The sequence below is a fragment of the Abramis brama genome, assembly GCF_963993115.1.
Source record: "Abramis brama genome assembly, chromosome: 4".
NCBI classification, from domain to species: domain Eukaryota; kingdom Metazoa; phylum Chordata; class Actinopteri; order Cypriniformes; family Leuciscidae; genus Abramis; species Abramis brama.
Window position 1 is genome coordinate 51,291,606 of NC_139966.1, and position 18,798 is coordinate 51,310,403.

General features: G+C 37.9%; 1 protein-coding gene across 3 annotated transcripts in view; it reads right to left on the reverse strand.

Annotated features, from left to right (window-relative positions):
- ccdc136b (coiled-coil domain containing 136b) overlaps positions 1-18,475 on the reverse strand; it is a 29,905-nt gene extending 11,430 nt beyond the window's left edge. For 2 of the 3 annotated variants that reach the window (XR_014606064.1, XM_084112700.1), the window contains exons 1-5: positions 18,345-18,475; positions 17,866-18,086; positions 3,271-3,588; positions 2,969-3,043; positions 420-716 (exon numbers count right to left, since the gene is read on the reverse strand). Coding sequence is in view for 2 of the 3 variants with exons in the window: in XM_084112700.1 (XP_083968826.1) it covers positions 420-716; positions 2,969-3,043; positions 3,271-3,588; positions 17,866-17,920 (745 nt within the window). In the remaining variant the exon portion in view is untranslated. The remainder of the gene's footprint in view (positions 1-419; positions 717-2,968; positions 3,044-3,270; positions 3,589-17,865; positions 18,087-18,344) is intronic. The other variant, XM_084112699.1, reaches the window with a different exon arrangement.
- Between the last annotated feature and the right edge of the window lie 323 nt (positions 18,476-18,798).

Below are 18,798 nucleotides of genomic sequence, written 5' to 3' on the forward strand. Positions count from 1 at the left end.
TTATTTCTGCATAGTTTTAATTTATTTTTCCATTTTTCCAATAGTTTTATTGTACTACTTCATATTCAAGGCAGCATTTAAAATTTTAATTTAAGTATTTTCCACACGAGTGCGGGACAACCTGTCACAATCACACGAACCAACAATCCAATCAATTGACTGAATAAAGTCCCGCCCTACATTTTTTCTTGTTTGAGAAGCCGATAGTGAAGAAAAGACTATCACAACTTCCGTTTCATGTTGACTTTAACAGAATATCCCTGTCCAATCAAGGCTTCACTAGTTAATTTTGCTGATCCACCAGCCAGACCAGCACCAAACCAGCGCTAACCAGTATCAACTAGGCTTGAAGCTGGTATAAACTGGTCTTTTTAGAGATATCCCTATAGTTTGAGGCTGTAGTGTGGTGGGAATCAGACCTTCTCCTCCTGCTCTGCGCTGGTTCTTCATGCTGATTTCGGCCCGCAGCGTGGTCAGCTCCAGCTCGTACTCCTGCGTGGTGCCGCGCAGACGCTCCAGCTCGGCACGCACACGGCACAGTTCCTCCTGCAGCAGGGCGATGTCATTCTCCCGCTCGGCCGCCGCCTCCTCCGCCGCCTGCTGAAGCTCCTGCACTTCCTCCTGCGCCACACGCAGCTCCTCTTGAGCCTCCCACAGCTCGCTGGCCTTCTCCTCCTCAAGGCTGTCCAGCTCCTCCTGCACCGAGCGCAGCTGGCCTGTGGGTCACAAGTCGGGACAGAACAACATTTTTCAACTGAAAATTGGGTTATAAAAAGTATACTGCCTTTTATACTGCTTACTATTGTTTTAAATAGTATGTGAAACAGTATGCAACAATACACATTTTAAACAGTGCTACATTGTTGACACATGGCATCACCACATTGAATGTTTATTTCAGCAATAGTAGAAAATAGTAGGAGTTTTGTGCTATTTCTGAATATATGTGAGCTGTCAAATACTAAAATCCATGTAACATTTATATATGAACCTCTTAAAGGTGCTCTAAGCGATGTCACACATTTTTTAGGCTGAAACTTGTTTTTGTCTGGCTGCCTGTCCCCTGAACACACTGTAAAAACACGCGGTCTCTGTAGACAGCCCAGGCTCCACAAACGGCAACAAAAACAAACTGGCCCAGCCTGGACCACGAAACATAACAAACGATGTTCCAGCCAATAACCGACAAGAATGATTTGGGGGTGGGGGGTGGGGAGCGCGTGCACATGAAGGGGGGTGTGGGGAGTGGAGGAGAGAGAAGCATGAAGAGGGAAGTTAGCTAGAGGAGAGATGTCCTAGACAACGACAAACGTTAGAATTATATTCTCTTGAATTTTGAGATGCTGATGTAGGGGGAGGGGACGGGATGAGGAGGAGGGAGGGTCGAGCTAGCCTCCATTTGTTTGACAATACTTTGAACGTCAACAAGAAGTGACGTCACCCAACATCGCTTAGAGCACCTTTAAGGGCACCAAGACCATATGAGGTCTATAATCAGCTACTTCACTGGAAACCAAGCACATCTGAAGTGAAAAATATGCCTTCATTTCATGTCTCATTACAGCAATCACTCTGCATTTCCTGTTGTTGAGTAGCAAAAAATGTCAAAACCTCTCAAACTAACCACACAAAGCATGAATTTTAGTCTGCAGGGGCTTTTTTGAAAAACTATAATCAGTCTCTTTCTTGCAAGGCGGGAATACGGACAGGAAAAAAAATAACACAGGCTGTGATTAAACCGGAAAAACAGTTTTTCAGTTATACAGTGTGTGAATCTTATTCTGGCAGATGTTTGTTATGTTATTCATATCTGTGATTGCATTACTCATGGTGGTATCTTGGCATAGCCCATGCACTTCTGCAAACGCTGGTTTACTTTGCCTTCTCACAGTTCATTTAATTTAATTACAGCGCAGCCACTGAGAGAGTGAAAGTGAGTCACTGGGGAAGAGAACAACATTTACATCACCTCTGCTTCTCCCATCTCTCCACTGCTCAAACACTCGCACCCCAAGTAGCAGTCGACCAAACAAATGGGAACAGGATGTCATGGGAACATGGGAACATTTTAAACAGTAGTATACTACACTGTCAAATTTAGAGTGACGTGTCCAATTATCATTTCTGCAACACAAAAATATAAAATAAAATATAATAAATGACACAAATGAAATAAGATGACATGAATAAAATTAAATAAAAATTAAAAATAAATATTGCATGATAAATGAAATAAGATTGCATGATTAAAAATGACACAATAAATAAAAAATAAAAATAAACAAAATAAAATAAAATGACACAATAAATAAAATAAGATAACATGATAAAACAAAATGAGAAAAATAAAATAAAATAAAATAAAATAAAATAAAATAAAATAAAATAAAATAAAATAAAATAAAATAAAATAAAATAAAATAAAATAATCAAAGTTTCCAACTAATCCATGATCGTGTCAATTGTTTTCAGACCATGAAAGGTCAAGTCAAGCACATTGCATTGTGGTATAAAGTACTATATACTGTCTATTGTGACTTGTGTCTAATGTTATTTGGGTATTTAACGCATACAAAAAAATCATACAAAAAGGTTATACATATAGTATATACTGCAAAAATAGTAAGAGTATTATATTTCCAAACATTGACAATGTTTTCTATTTTTAACACAGTACAAAAACATGAATATGTAAATGGCCTCTTCAAATCATCAGTGGTCTTGATAAAATTATAAAACAGCTAGATAAATCAAGAATGTTTATTCACTAGCATTGGACACAGCTATTATTCAATATGTCGAATGTAAGAGGATATCAAAGCTGCTTGATGACTGAAAAAAAACTATTTTTATTATCTGTCATATTCTAAGTTAATTTTATTTATTTGCAGTTATTAGTGCAGTTATTAGCACTGCATTTAAAGATGAATACACATTTGTTTCTGTTTGTAAGTGCGTTTCTGTTCACCTTGAAGTCTCTGGATCTGTCTCGTGAAGGTCTCGGCCTGGTGGGCGCTTGCCAGACGCTCTTCCTCCAAAAGACCTAGAAAGCCAAAGAATGACATTAAAAGAAGAGGGAAATCTCTAGAGAGACATTGGAAATGAGTAATAAGTAACTTATTTCTGGCATCTGACAATATTAACAAGCCAAGAATGTTTGTGTGAAGACATGACTCGAGAAACAGGCGGTCAGTGACAGCTGGACATGCTCAGAGGGTACTCCCCGTGATGATGTCACACCTTAAAAACAGCTTTTATTAGCATACGCACCCTGCAGCTCGTTGTAGCTCTCCTCGTGTCGTTGGGACACCTCTCTGGTCTCCTCCAGCTCCAAAAGCAGCTGCACCACCTGTGACCTCAACACCTCCAGCTCATCTTCCTCATCCGCTCCTCTTCGCTCCTCGTCCTCGTCTGCTGTCTCCTCCTTCACCTCCTTCTTCTCCGGCTCATCCTCCTGCCCCTTCTCTCCATTTCCGGCCTCCACCTCCTCCAGGTCTCTCTCCTCATTCTCCTCCAGTGACCCTCGCTCTTTGGCCGTCATTTCACTGCCTATACCCGGCCGCTCCACTTTCAAGTCACACACATCGTCTGAGACGGAAAAAGAAATCAATGATAAATTAATCAGTTGATCATACGTAATACTTGATTCTAAATGGTTGTTCTAAATTGTATTCAACAGTCATTTATATATATATATATATATGATGGTTGAATAAACAGTATCGCAGTATATTTTCCTCAGATTAAATAAATAAAAAAAATATAAAATTAAATACAAATAATAATAAAAACATGGTTATAGTGAGGCACTTTCAATGGAAGTGAATGGGGCAGATTTTTTAAGGATATAAAGACAAAAATGTGAAGCTTTTAATATTACAAAAGTACTTTTCTTAAAATTTCAGCTGTAAAGCTGTTTAAATACATTTTTACAACCGTTTAGGGTTTTTCAGCATTATATTGTCATGGCGACTAATTTGTAAAATGAGATAAGTCAGTGTTTTTGTTTTTTTTTACACTAAAATCACAGATTGTTCACGTCTTGTGTTATAACTATTGTAACATTGGGTATGTAAAACATTTACAGATTTCCATTGGAAGATCCTCAATCAACGTGACCCAGAACTTCTTGTAATCACCATTATGCCAAAAATTATGTTGATTGATTGAGTTTACCTTGTGCTGAACCCACAATAATCCAAAACCTCTCTGCGCTAATAATGATTTGCTCATCCAGTAAAATGACATTTAAAAGTTCCCTTGATGACATGCACATTTGGAGATGTGCAGATGTGCAGCTATGCATGTCCCAGACCCCCCACCCCCAACCTCCACCTGTCATCTCTGGTGGGGACTTACTAAATCAATCCAGTCCACCACCTTCATCTGAGGAAGCCCTTCATCACCTGCTGGCCCCCGACTCTCATCTCTCTCTGCCCCCAACAGACCTCCAGACCCCCCTCAAGCAATCTAAACACCCAACCAGGGCCAAAAGTGCCTCAGCGTTAGAGGAATGTGTGCTATATTAAGGATTTAGGCCATGAATCGCCCCTCTGCCTTCACCTGTTGTCCGTTCACAAACATAAAACACACACACAGTCCTGAGAAGAAAATCAAAGCCTGCAGCAGCAGTGGCCCTTTCAAAGTGTGAGAGAGCCAAAGAGCCCTCTAGTGGCAGGAGTGGGTATACACAAAGGAAAGAAAGAAAGAAAGAAAGAAAGAAAGAAAGAAAGAAAGAAAGAAAGAAAGAAAGAAAGAAAGAAAGAAAGAAAGAAAGAAAGAAAGAAAGAAAAATTATTTTATTCATCAAGGATGCAACAAATTGATCAAAAGTGATGGTGTAGACATTTGTTACAAAATATTTATATTTAATTAATGCTTTAATAAATGTAATAAATCAATTTATTAAATGCCATTCATTGAACTTTCTATCCATCAAAGAATCCTGAAAAAAGTATCACAATTTCCACAAAAATATTAAGCAACACAACTGTTTTCAACAATGATAATAATCATAAATGTTTCTTCAGAATGTTTTCTGAAGGATCATGTGACACTGAGGACTGGAGTAATGATGCTAAAAATTCAGCTTTGACGTCATAGGAATAAATAACATTTTAAAATATATTCAAATAGAAAAGTTATTTTAATTTGTAGTAATATTTTGCATTATTGATTTTACTGTATTTTTGATTAAATAAATGCAGCCTTAATTGGTGAGCATACGAGACTTGTTTCAAAAACATTAAAAAAAATATGTTTCCAAAGGTACAAAATATTATATATAATAAGACATTAAGCCGATCCTATTTTTTTCCATGCTGAAAGAGTATATAATAATAGTTATTAGAATAATAGAATAGAATAATAATAATAATAATTTAAATAATTAATGAATTAATTACATTTATAAGACATTAACGATTTGTGACAAACCTCCCCCTGTAAAGTGAGCAGCAGATCTCCTCCTGCTGTCGCTCTAGTCTGTGCTAATCACCCACCAAACTAAGGAGCCAGATGGTTAAAAATAGCCCTTCTGTCCTCCTCTTCTCTCCCTTTCTTCTCTTCCATTTCTCACACACTCATTTCCTCCCTCGCTTATCTTACCATTCACATCACCTTATTTTCATTCGCGTTATCCAAATGATCCTCCTGCTCTTTCCCGGGTCCATCCCTCTTTTCAACACTCACCTGTTCCTCTCATCCTAAATCTCTATCACCTCGTTCTAAACGCCGTCTCTCTACCTCCTCCAGGCTGATCTATAACTCTAGCTTTACTCTATAGGCTTCTCTCACTTGCCCTCTGACCTCTGAACTCAGAGAGCCAGACCATTGGCGAGGCAATACACACACACTTAATCTCTCTTACAATCTCACTCTAGCTCTATCTAATGCCACAAGGGCTGTGTGTGTGAGGAATCGGATATATGACTGATTCTACAACTATTTGGCACTGTTGATGACTTGAACAAAACATTAATAACATGTCCTGAAATCAAGATTTGATCGTGACATATTGTATATACCCTCAAATGCATTTTGGTATGATATGTGATGTGTGGATTTGCTTTGACAAACTCAGAACAATCTGAAGTCCACACACAGGACACGGGAGACAGTCGGCCACGCCAGACCTGACTAGACGATTCATCTCTCTGATCCTCTTAGATCAGATGTCTTTGTGGGATTAACAGAATCTGTCGGTGCGGAAAATGAATTGTCTTGCCAGCAACTCCTCCCCCTCCATTCCTCAGACTTTCTTTCTCTCATCCACTCTCTATTTCTCTTTTCCTCTGGTTGGTTTTCTCTCATTTCCCTCTCTCTTCCTGAATGATATTTATCCCACTGTAATGAGCCCAGTATTGTATTATTGATCATGCATGGCAGATTAAAGTCTTTCAAACATCTATCAAATAATAATGAACCAGTGAGGAAACTCACTTACACACACACACACACACACACACACAGGCTGAAGCAGCAGCACAAGCAGGGTCTTGAGCTCACAGGATTACAGGCAGCTTTGATAGCACCAAATCAGCTTTCTCCAGTGTATCTGAGCTATGAATTATTCTGTGGGGGCAGAAAATTACTTTTACATGCACACAGACATCCGGATACATCACTGGATATAGGTAACACAAATCGCAATCATGAAGCATCCCTAAGGACGGATAAGGCCTTAGTTGTTATACTGTTATATATAATATATACATATATATATAGTTGTTATACTGTATACTGTTGTCTGTAGTTACACAACAGTAGCCTCTGTGGTTTTTGAAATAACTAGTACAAAGTAGTGCAGTCAGTCTATGATCTTTGATACAGAACTTATAGTTAAAATTATCTCTCTCTCTCTGAACACATATATATCCCGTTTTAAAATTTAAAGGGGTTGTATAATGAAATTTTGATCGCTGAAGTTGGAATATGGTCATAAAACTAAATTATATATATAAAAAAATATAAAAAAAATATTTAAAATGATAAAACGAGTGATTTTGTGTAAGAAACCTTGGCTTTATAATCGTTATATTATAATTATTTTTAAATATTACAATTTTATAAATACATGACACATTTAACTGTATACTGCATCACAAAAGTACATTCAACTCCATACTAATAGCACAATCTAACACTAAGAACACAAAACACATGTGGACTGAACCTATTTTCTCTTGTAAAAACATCATGCTCCATATGTGCCTGACAGAACAGAGGCCTCACTTCCTCTTCAACTCAGATTCTTGTGATTTTCACTTGTGTATAATGAATCCTAATGGAAACAGCCCAAGAATAGGCCTCTTTGTTCGAATAGACATAGTTAGAATAGTTTAAGTGAATGCGAGAGTCCCGTTCCTTAATTTTTGTCATTTTGCAGATTATAATTTCATGATGCTTTCTGCCGTTGCAATAAATAAATGAGAAATGCCATTAAAATGAGACTCTGACATTCACTTACTATACAGCTGACACAATTAATTTGAAAATGAGCACTTGGTGCTTTGGAGATAACAATCAAAATTAAACGATTTCATTTCAGACCATGACCGGAAGGCCATATTAGGTAAATCTTAATATCATGAGTGGCATTAAATGTTGACGTGCAAAGAAAATCCATCACGATCGTGACAAACAAAAACACAAATATAGCTCTCGTCTAGTTCTCATGAGCTCAGAGAATTAATTTCATTCCAATCACAAGCATAGCTTTGGGATCAGCCTGTGGCACTAGCAGAAATCCAGAGTAATTATTGTTATTTGATGTTGATGATGTGTGATTGATGCAGTTTTCATAACAAAAAACATAACAGAAACGATATTTTCAGTAGTCTTACGCTATTCCTGTTTATTCACTTTCATTCTCTCCCTTCTTGTTATTGTTTTTTTAAACATAAGTATTTTTGATTATGTTATCTCCTTTATACTGAAATATCAATCATAGTATCAATACTGTCAACAGCCAATCAGAGTGGTATGATCTCAATGAGGGAGGGGCAAGTACAACTATATGCATTTGCAACTGTTTATGAGAAAGAAAAATATTTCAGGGGTCAGAGCAAAACTGCAGGGGTAAAATAAAATAAAATAAATAAAATAAAATAAAATAAAATAAAATAAAATAAAATAAAATAAAATAAAATAAAATAAAATAAAATAAAATAAATCATTCATTCATTAAAAAAAAAAAATTCCATTCATTTCAAATGTAACAAGTTTATGACCGTGTACATCAATAATTATTATTTAAATGCTTTTTCATCATAAAAGCAGCATGTAAATACATTATTATAGTCTCATATGAATGTTATCATAGGCCCGGTTTACAATGCAACACTTAATTTTGATTGATCATTTAATTTTATATGTAACAGGGGGTCACCACTCCATCTCTTCTTTCAGGGTGTTTGGCCTAACATTTCACAAACACTTTCAGTCCATGATCAGCCCATGTCTGGCTAAAATCCAGATGGTGACATCAGTTTCCTGTTTATAGCGCTGCTTTCACTCTCAATGCTAGACCAGGATAACACTACACTGACCTTTTCAGACTTTTAGTCTCAAGCTATCCATCAAATCCTAAAATAATATTTAAACGATTAATTTAATGCAGTCTGTCGCCATCATGTGAGCCACAATGAAAATCAGCACAGCTCTGAGAAGAGGAAAGATGATGGACACAGTCACAATGGCCCCTGGGAAATCAAGGAGCAAACACCTTCCACACACATACATTCACAAAACACAAAGAGTAACCTACAAAACTAGATGCTTGCACACACACTTAACCATGCAAGGCATTTTCTACTTAAATTCCATTCCTCCTCATTACTAAAGCATGACTGCAATGCAGTGAGCTAGTGAGCTGTTTTTCCATAGTTAACATCAGCCAAAAACAAGTAGGCTACTGCAGTGTTGTCTAAAGTCTAGAGTTTTCTGTAATGGAGCAAAAGTCGCACTTGTCAATGTTAAACAGCCGCTCGTGAAGTCAAGCGAGCTCCCAGATCGTTTGTTGCAGGGTTTTGACTGAGGGAAGTGATGCGGTCGGTGTTTGGTGTCGTATAAGCCTGCAGTAAACCACAGGATAAGTATAGCAACGTCTCTGCGAAAAGGACCCAGACTGAGCTGGCTAAACAGTGCCTGTTGGTTATTAAACTGACAGCTCTGGTGAAAAACACATGCATGAGAAAGGGGTCTGTAACAGTCACTGTCACTTACTTTCTTCTGTGGAACACAAAAGAAGATGTTTTGAAGAATGTTCATGCTGCTCTTTTCCATATAATAAAAGCGAATGGTAACAGGGGTTTTTTCCATTATCCAATTTTATTTTTTTCATTCCTTGTCACACTTGTGCGTTAAGGGGCTAAAGGTATTATGCAATATGTGTTATGTCATGAATTTCAATTAGCTCCTCAAGTAAACTGCCTAGGGCTGGGCAGTATGATCAAAATGTTAACCCTGTCATTTGTATGCATCATTTAACCATGGCAATGATATTATACTTCACCAAATCACTAGAAGAAATGTTATAGATGAACAAAACCTTACAGGTTTCATAATCCTTGACATCCACATACTGTAACAATTGAATAACAACAACAACCAAGTAAGTCCAAATATACTCACATATAAAGTACACTCACATAAAGCGATATATACTATAGCAAATCTCAACTGCTTGATTGTTTATATGATACTGTTGCCCAGCTCTAATCTGCTAAGTGCAACTATATGGTCATGATTTTCTGTAAAGTTGCTTTGAAACAATGTGTATTGTGAAAAACACTAGGCCTATATGAATAAAATTGACTTGAGTGAACTCTAAAAAAAATAAAACACCATAAAAGTAGCTCTGCGTGAAGAAAATGGCAAACTTTAGAATAGTGTCTATTGAATTCCATCTTAAAAAGTAACAAGGCATGTGACAACAAATGGCAATTTGGCATCATTGACATCAAACCTGGCATGATGTGCCAATTAGAATTATGCAAATGCAAATAAAATTTAAGATCAAGGGTAGGGAGGAAGAATGTCATGTGGTCATGTGGCATTTTTAGAGCTCCACATCCCCATTCACTTTCACTGTATTATAACCAGAACATTCTGTGAAACATCTCCTTTTGTGTTCCATGGAGAACATTACGACATATGGGATTGGAAAGGCAAGAGGTTTCATAAATAAATGACAAAGTGCCCTATTTCTGTGAACTACTCTGTGAAACAGCACTGGCTGGATTAATCATCATAATATTTCACATAACCTTGTAGTGACAGGAAAATTATGAGTCATTTCAGAGACGGAGAAAGTTTTGACGAAATATAAAAGTCTTTTATATTACAATAATGTGCATTGATGAATTATGCACAATAAATCCAAGGGCATTTATTAAGCAAGTAAACAGGGTTGATTTTGATTTCATATTGCCTGCACAGAGAGAACAGAGAGAAGAGAAGGGTGCTGAGTGACATTTTCTACATGGCGATCAGTCCAAAAACAAGCATTAAACAGCGCTTGTATAGCCCTACCATACGCATACATAAATACACACACTAACACGATGTAAATCAGCATCCGCTCGTGAGCACAGACTTGTGTTTCAGGAATATCAATGAGGCCTCACAGGTGGGGGATGATTACGTATTCTCCAATTATGTACATGTCTGCTCTCTTCTTCTCTATTATAACACTGTTAATTAGTTCTCATTAAGTGATGACAACCTAGACAGTACCAAAGCAGCAGAAAGCATCTCATCAGACTTCATACACACATAATGAGTGAGTAAAATCAAGAAAGCAGGGATTCTGGGATTATATCGGTCGACAATTTTTTTTAAATCTACTCGGGAAATCTTTATGCCGGACTATAGACAGTTTACACTTACCCATCCTTAAACCTTCCCATACCACCAAACCTGTCCCTAACCTCACCTGTATCCCACCTCAATAGCAACAATACAACATAAACACCAAAAGTACATTGTACTTATTTTTTTATGTAAGTACATGGCAGTTAAGGACACCTAATATAAAGTGTGACCCAAAATAGTAAGAGATGTGAACGCTTCAGAACAACCAGCTTTATCGAACGATTCTGCCATTTTTCTTAGTTATTTGGTTCCCTAATAGGAGCAAGACTCTCCCTAGTCTGACAAGAAAAACACATAAAAGATTAAGAACAGACCAAATATATCCTTTATCTCTGTTGGTCCTGTTAGCACGATATCTGAGCTTTTTGCTCGCTGTGAGGTAGAGCCGTCCAGTCTGAAACCTTGACAGACACACACCATTGACCGTTACACACACATGCAGAGCACTGTAGGACAAGCCTTGTGTACAAACGGCGGGCTCACTTTGACTGTGTCCTTCCCAATAGGATTAATTTCTCTACAAACACACTGAAAAAAACCAAACGCATTTTCAAGAACAAGAGAATAAACCAGTGTCATAACACCATTAAGCTGAAATAAAAGATTCAAATGGAAAAATGCATACATTTGGCTTAGGAAAGGTGAGAGTTGGGTTTAAGTGAGATATCACTGGGTCCCAGAAGCATTAGAGTGCTTTAAATGTGTGTGTGTGTGCGCGTGTCACATTTCTGGCGCAGTGAGGAGTGGCATGAATTATTCACGCCGCCTCTACCCTGGCTTAGTAGGAAGAAAGGTAGAATGAGAGAAGAGGAGAGGAAAAAAAAGGAGGAGGGGCGGAAGTGGGAAGCAGGAAAATTGGAGAAGGCAAGGAGAAAGCGGCACCGAAAAACGAGATTGTTGGTTTCTCACTCTGACAGACGCAAGAGGAGCTGTATGACGTTTACCAGAGTTCACACGCTCTCGCATTGTTGCCATGGTTACAGCCCCCTTTGCCCAAGCCCCAACGGCTCCTACCAGAATCTTTTTGCACTTAAATTGAAGTTTCCTGGCTTTAATATGAATATGTTAGCCTTACTGAATCTATATGGTAGTGTGCTCCAAAACAATAGCAAAATTCGCATTTAGAAGATATAAGCATTCAAATCATCTCTCACCTCCGCCAATATGGATCAGTGATTTTGACTCTGCACTTCCGCTTCTCATCAGATTTTTTGTCCAATCAAATGCTCTCTAAAATCTGAAGCGCCCCGCCCCCTACATTATAAATAGACGCTGAAGCTGCGGCTGAAATTGGTCATTTGATCACACATTTACAAATTTCTACATGGTGAATGGCACATAGTGCACTATATATGGGATAGGGAACTATTCATACAGTGTAATTATGCTTTCCATTGGGCTAATGAAGCCTGGTTTCACGTTAGTGTCATGCGAACCATCGCAGCTCCAGTCCAAAAACACAATAGCACAGAGCGGATCGTATGTGCAAGTCGACGCATCCCATAAAACATATCGGACCCATTTGAATTCTGCACAGAATGCTGTATTTTAAAACGATACGGAGGAGATTGCGAGGAGAAACGGTTAGAGATTAGGAGGAAACTGTGGCTTTACCGAGCTCAACGGCTCTGGGCGAAATAAACAAAACGCTATTGGCTATTTAAAAAAGGGGGGAGGGGCTGTTCGATATGTCCCACCCTGTCTTCCTGTTTCAGTAGAAATTACATCAACACATTAAATAATGCTGCGCATTGCGAGGCACATCAGTGGGCCTTTAACATGCATAATAAAAACTACATACACAATCTCGTCATCTGAGGAGTTATATAATGCAAGGAAAAAAACACCAAACACCAAAACAATCATTCAATGAACATTTAAACACTATACATTAGAACAAGGAACACAAATTATAATAGACTACTTTTAATTGATAATAGTATTTGTGATGCATTAGTCAGGGTTGCCAGGTTTGCATAACAAAACCAGCCCAATCACGGCCAAAACTAGCCAAAAATCTATTGGGTTAATATTATGTTTCCCTTCCCATGCCAGGGTGGAGAAAGTTTTAATGAAAACTATCAAGAACAGCCTTTTTTCCCTTTAGAATAATGTGCTCTTCTGGATTAGAGAAATAAATGGGTTAATTCTGAATTTTATGTTATGAGAACAAGCACATAAAACTCACAAACACGAAGATGAGAAAGAGAAAAAGGAGGAAAGAAAAGTGAGTTCAATCTCTAAAACTCCAAAAGAAGAAACTCCCAAAGCTGTTTCTCTCAGTGGACTCCTTCATGAGAAAGTTTATTTCTGTGTGTGTGTGTGGGCCCTCACACAAGCGGTGCATATACACCATCTCTCTCTGTGCATGTAACTTTTCTTGCTAAGCGTGATCTCACTCGAATTGCCCTTGAGATTCCCGCCGTCAGCTCTTCTGGAATGTTCTAAAGAGCCAATCCTCACATCTGCGATGGGGTCAGTGAGCAACAGAGGGAGGAAACCCGCAGGAAGGAGGAGAGGAAGATTTGGAGGAAGGAAAGCTGCAGTATGCCTTGTTTTTGTCATTCGGTCAACATATGTAAACCTCTGCAACATGTAAACAAGAATGAAGGTACATTTTTGGTTCAGAATAAATCAGTTTTGTGGCATGCGTTAGAGCTGCACGATTCTGGATGAATTGAGAATCACAATTTTTTTGTTTCAAATAGAGATCACAATTCTTAACAGACAACTAAACAAAATAACATGTAGTTTACTAAAGGTTCTGACAAAATGTTAGGTCTAATTGCTGCAGTCTTTTAAATCTGTTAAACTAAAAATCGGTTTGAGTGAATGATTCAATGGGCCCTATCTTACACCTGGCGCAATGCTGCGCCAAGCGCGACGCAAGTGTTTTTTGCTAGTTTCAGTCCGACGCAGTTATCATTTTCACATACTGCGCCACGTTGTTTAATAAGCAAATGCATTTGCGCCCATGGGCGTTCTGGTCTGAGAACGAGGTGTGTTCTGGCGCATTGTTGGCGCATTGCTATTTTGAGGCAACAGAAATAGACTGCGCCATTGACGGTGCAATATTTTTTTTGTTATTTAATCAGCGCCTTAGTAATGTGCGCCTGTAGGCGGATCCACAACGCACGTACACTCTGCTTATTAAACACACAGGGACGCACAGCAGCACACAAACATGCCAAATATTTAAAATATTAGGATTGTAATGTAAAAGATTATTATTGTGTACATAAAGATATGGTGGAATCCGGCTTGTCCCGTAGATGGTCTGCTTGCGCACTTTTACCTCGTGCACGAGCAGATCCGTTTGCTCTCTGGAGACGGCTTCGGTCTTTCCACTATTGTAAATAGCAAATCCACCATGGCGCGAGCGCAACTGGCATTTAAAGGGAATTGGAGATGAGACTCTGATTGGCTTAACACACGTAAATCCCAAAACACACCCATTACTCATTAAGAGAATAGGGACAAGCCTTTTAGACCATGCACCAGACGCACCGATCATTTTTCCCGTCGTTAAACTAGCAAAAGTGGATTCGGACACGCCCTAAGTGAACGTGCGCCGTGCGCTTTACACCATGCGCTTAGATCGTTAAAATAGGGTCCAATTACTCACTCATAAATACTTCACTTGTTTCATTACTGGATGAATCAGCGTTTCTGAACGAATCTCTTGAATTATTGGTTTAATGACAAATACATTTTTTTTACAGTCGTCACCTAGTGGTGTAACGATGTAATTGATACAATCATTATTTGAAGCGCCAAGTTACTTTCAAAAGGTGATTTGCTCTTTTTTTATCACTTCCGTAGACATCAGTGTTTATATCTGAACTAAAAACTTTTATTAAAGTACTTCTGTTATATTGAATATTTTTAACACAAAAATAAGTATACTGTGTGGTTGAAAAGACTGTTTGTGAAGCTGTTTCATACTTAAACATGACAACTGCTTTCTGGGTCAGTGGCAGCGCCAACGCAGATTTTGTGATTTTGTCAAAGGTTTAATTGACACTTTAGGAATGAGAACGTGTTGGTGTTTGAATCGAGATCGCGATTTTTGAACAATTAATCGTGCAGCTGTAGCATGCGGTCGATTACCACAGAAAATAACTTCAATACATCTTTCAGTTTGTACAAACAAACAACAAAAAATGTGTATAGTATAAGTGCACTTGAAGAAATGTCAACAAGACATTTCTAAGACAAATTTTGCAGCCTGTATGCTTGTAAAAACGTTTTTGAGCTGCATGGAAAGTTGTCCAAAATCATATTTTGAATGGTTTTTCCATGTGGATCATTGTAAAAAAAAATCTGGTGTCTTTCTGTATATAATTCAAAAGTAACAGGTTTAATGACTTTAATGAGAATAACATTTATTTAGTCTCATTTTAAGACATATATGCCCGGTTTCACAGATAAGGATTAAGCCTAGTCCCAGACTAAAATGCATGTCTTAACTGAAAGCAACTTGCACTGGTATATCTTAAAAAATGTCAGTGCCATTGTTTTCTCTCAAGTTGCACATCAGTAGTGTTTTTTAAGGCACATAAAAGATACTTAAATGTCCTGATTTAACTAAGGCCTAGTCCTGGCTTAAACCTGGCCATAATGTTTAAGTCTACTGGCTATACTTTCACAACTGTTTATTTTAGCGTTTCTCTCGATGTGATGCCCCATAGACTTCCATTGTAAGTGCATTTTAGGTGTATTTTTCTTTAGATTTCACAAACTGAAAGACTAGTCAAAAAAACAGACTTCTCTTTCAGTGTTAAAAGACAAAAAAAAAACAGGCTGCAGGGAAATTCTAACCGTTCAATCTCTTCAAGAACAATTCGCATGGACAAAGACCTAAACAAGCATGAAATGAGAAAGGGCCTCTATAAGTAAATGAGCTGCGGTAGCAAAAACTTTTGGGTTTTGACTAGACCTAAACTTTGTAGGCGCTATGGCACCCAGAATGTGGGAGGTGAGAGAAAGAACGTGTGTTTTCATTATCCGGGGGTGGACAGGGAATGCAAGTGGCACTCGAATCATGTGGAGCATGTGGGCGTCTGGTGGATGGAGGAGAGGTAGGCAGCACCATCACTGCTGGCTAAATCAGCAGGGCATTTAGAAGGAATTGTCATGGAAGTACTGCAAATAAGAGGCATGTGTGTGGTGTGACATAAAAGTGCTGTGCTAAAATGATCCTCTCTCGTTCCCCGAACACCATAACGAGCTTCTAAACTTCCTTCAATCTATCTCAAGTCCACCTACAGAAACATATATCCCAATTTACTGCGGTAATACCAAGTCAGATCAAGTAAAACAATACTTCTGCATCTTGTCGCAGGGGGGCGAGGTTCTTTGGGAACGGACTAACGGAGATGAAGACGTTGGGACTGAAGCTTTGAAGTTCACATTCGGCGCTGCTTTTGATCAGAGGCACAATTTAAAACAATCCCTCTAGTCTGCAGACAACAGCTATTTAAGACATAAAAGCCCTTCCGAGGAGAAACCTACAGCATTAGTGTGCACAAAAAAATGGATGCGCACAAACACTCAAAATATAAGAGTTTCATAACAACACCCTAGTGAGCACGCAACATATCAGAAAGCAAGTATTTGGTTTCCCATAACCCCTTGCTGCACGTCTTCAAAGACTTTTTATTTACGGTAACAAAGCTGCTCCATTTCCTTGTAAATATACAGCGTGTAAAAACAAAACAGGCTTAATTTACTAGCAGACACACACAAGCAGACCACAGTACACCAAACTTGCTTGGTTGACAAGGTCAGTCATGAAGCATGAGAACCACTGATGTCAAAATTGCCAATTTTGGAGAGTTTGAAATCTATATAGTATATATTTCTTGAATGTTAAAATACTTTCTATATCTCTTAATATGCAGAGACAACTATAAGTTTCGTTTCCCCAAAAAGTACAAATTGTGGTTTGAAACCATTACTCTAGACATAAATATATAGATAGATATAGATATATAGATATACTGTATATACATACATACAAAAGTCTCTCTTTTTTAATCTTAATCCATTTTTATCCCAGTTAAAAAATTAAAAAAATGTAATATAAGTCTTGTTTTTAGAGAATATATCTTGAATTAAGTTGATTTTTTTTATCCCATTGGCAAATAATTATTATTATTTAATATTAATTATGAAATATTTTGTTGTTGCTGTATTAACAAATACATAAATACTAGCTAAATTTTGTTAGAATTTAAAAAAAGGAATAAAATTGCCTATGATGTAAGAACAATATTTAACTGAAGAACACTCTCTGAAAATAAATTGCAATATTTTACTGAACTTTATCTTGTTTTCAGAATGTTCAGATATTTTGTAAAAACTTTATTTAAAGCCTTTATAAATAATGCATATGCCTTGTAATGCACTTTATAATGCACTGTATGTATCATAAATAACAGTTATAATACATTATACTACTTATCTATTAATTTTTACACCTTTAGAAAGTATAATGCATTAAACACATGACAAACAGCCAGTTTCAGATATAACAAGCAATCTGCAAATATTATAATATATTTTAACTTTGGTTACAATTATTTATGAAAAGATATAATGCATTATAACATAAATTATAAATACCTTTATAAAGCATTATACATAAAGGCTTTAAATAAAGGGTTACCGGTTTTTCCACTGGGAAACCAAGACAAATATACTGATAAACAAGTCATTTATGCATTGTAGCAAGTGCATTAGAAGACTAATAAACAGAAAGCCACCATCGTATCATAATAACCATTTCTTTTGAGTTTTGAGGTTTGTTGTTTATCTACATTTGACTGAGAAACTGACATACTAGATTATCTCTGTTTCTCTTAACTTTTAACTTTCTGCCTCATGACAGATAAACCAGATAAACAATGCAGATGGAGAAAACAATAATTATGTCATGCATTGTTGCACAAATGAACACCTGTAGACACATCACACACAAACACACACCTGCAGGATCCAAGACCTCCTCAATGACGGGCGGCAGACGCAATCCGCAGTCCATGGTTGTCGTGGCGACAGGCCTCGGGAAGTGGGGGGGGGGGGGGGGGGGGGGGGGGTGAAATGTCCAAACACACGCAGTGATAATGGTCAGAAAACAGGAGGGACACACACAGCCCTGCGAGGAATGTCAGGCTCCACACACACTGTGCTGCGACGGTCGATACATCCTGAAACACACAAATACACACAGATCAGTTCAATATCCCTCTAAACAACTGCAGACATCACCGTCTAACCTGCTTATAGATGGTTTATTGCTCTTCCTGAATAACTGTGTTGTTCTCTCTCTCTCTCCCTCTCTCTCTCTCTGTTTCTTATTGTCTCCTTGCAAAACAAAGCTTGAAACACTGCACAGCATCAAGGGTATTTGAGCAACATGATCATTCTCTGACTCTCAAACACACTGAAAGCATTGGTCTGCTTACCTTTAATGAGATCTGTGTGCAGCTCAGGACACTGACAGCTTACGTCTCCGTTACTCGCTGTGTATTATCTGTCGTTTACTGCGTGCCCTCCTCTCGTCTCGTCTCCCTCCTTCCTTCCCCCTCTCTCTCTCTCTCTCGCTCACTCGCTCCATCTAGCTCTCTTGCTCCCCCTTTATCTTTTGCCTCACTTTGCTGTTTTCTCATCTCATCTGTTAACTCTTCGATTGCTTTGTGTGGTCCATTTGCCCACAGATTTAAATCATCTGGCTTTTGGGAGCATTTTGATGATTTTGCACTTATATTCGGGGCCACAATGACTGCACAGAAAAAAAAACAAAGTAACAAAGTTTATTGTTCATCTTCGGGACACAAATGAAGATCTTTTTGATGAAATCTGAGAGCTTTCTGTCCCTGCATTGACAGCTACGCAACTAGCACAAAGTCTAAATTCAAT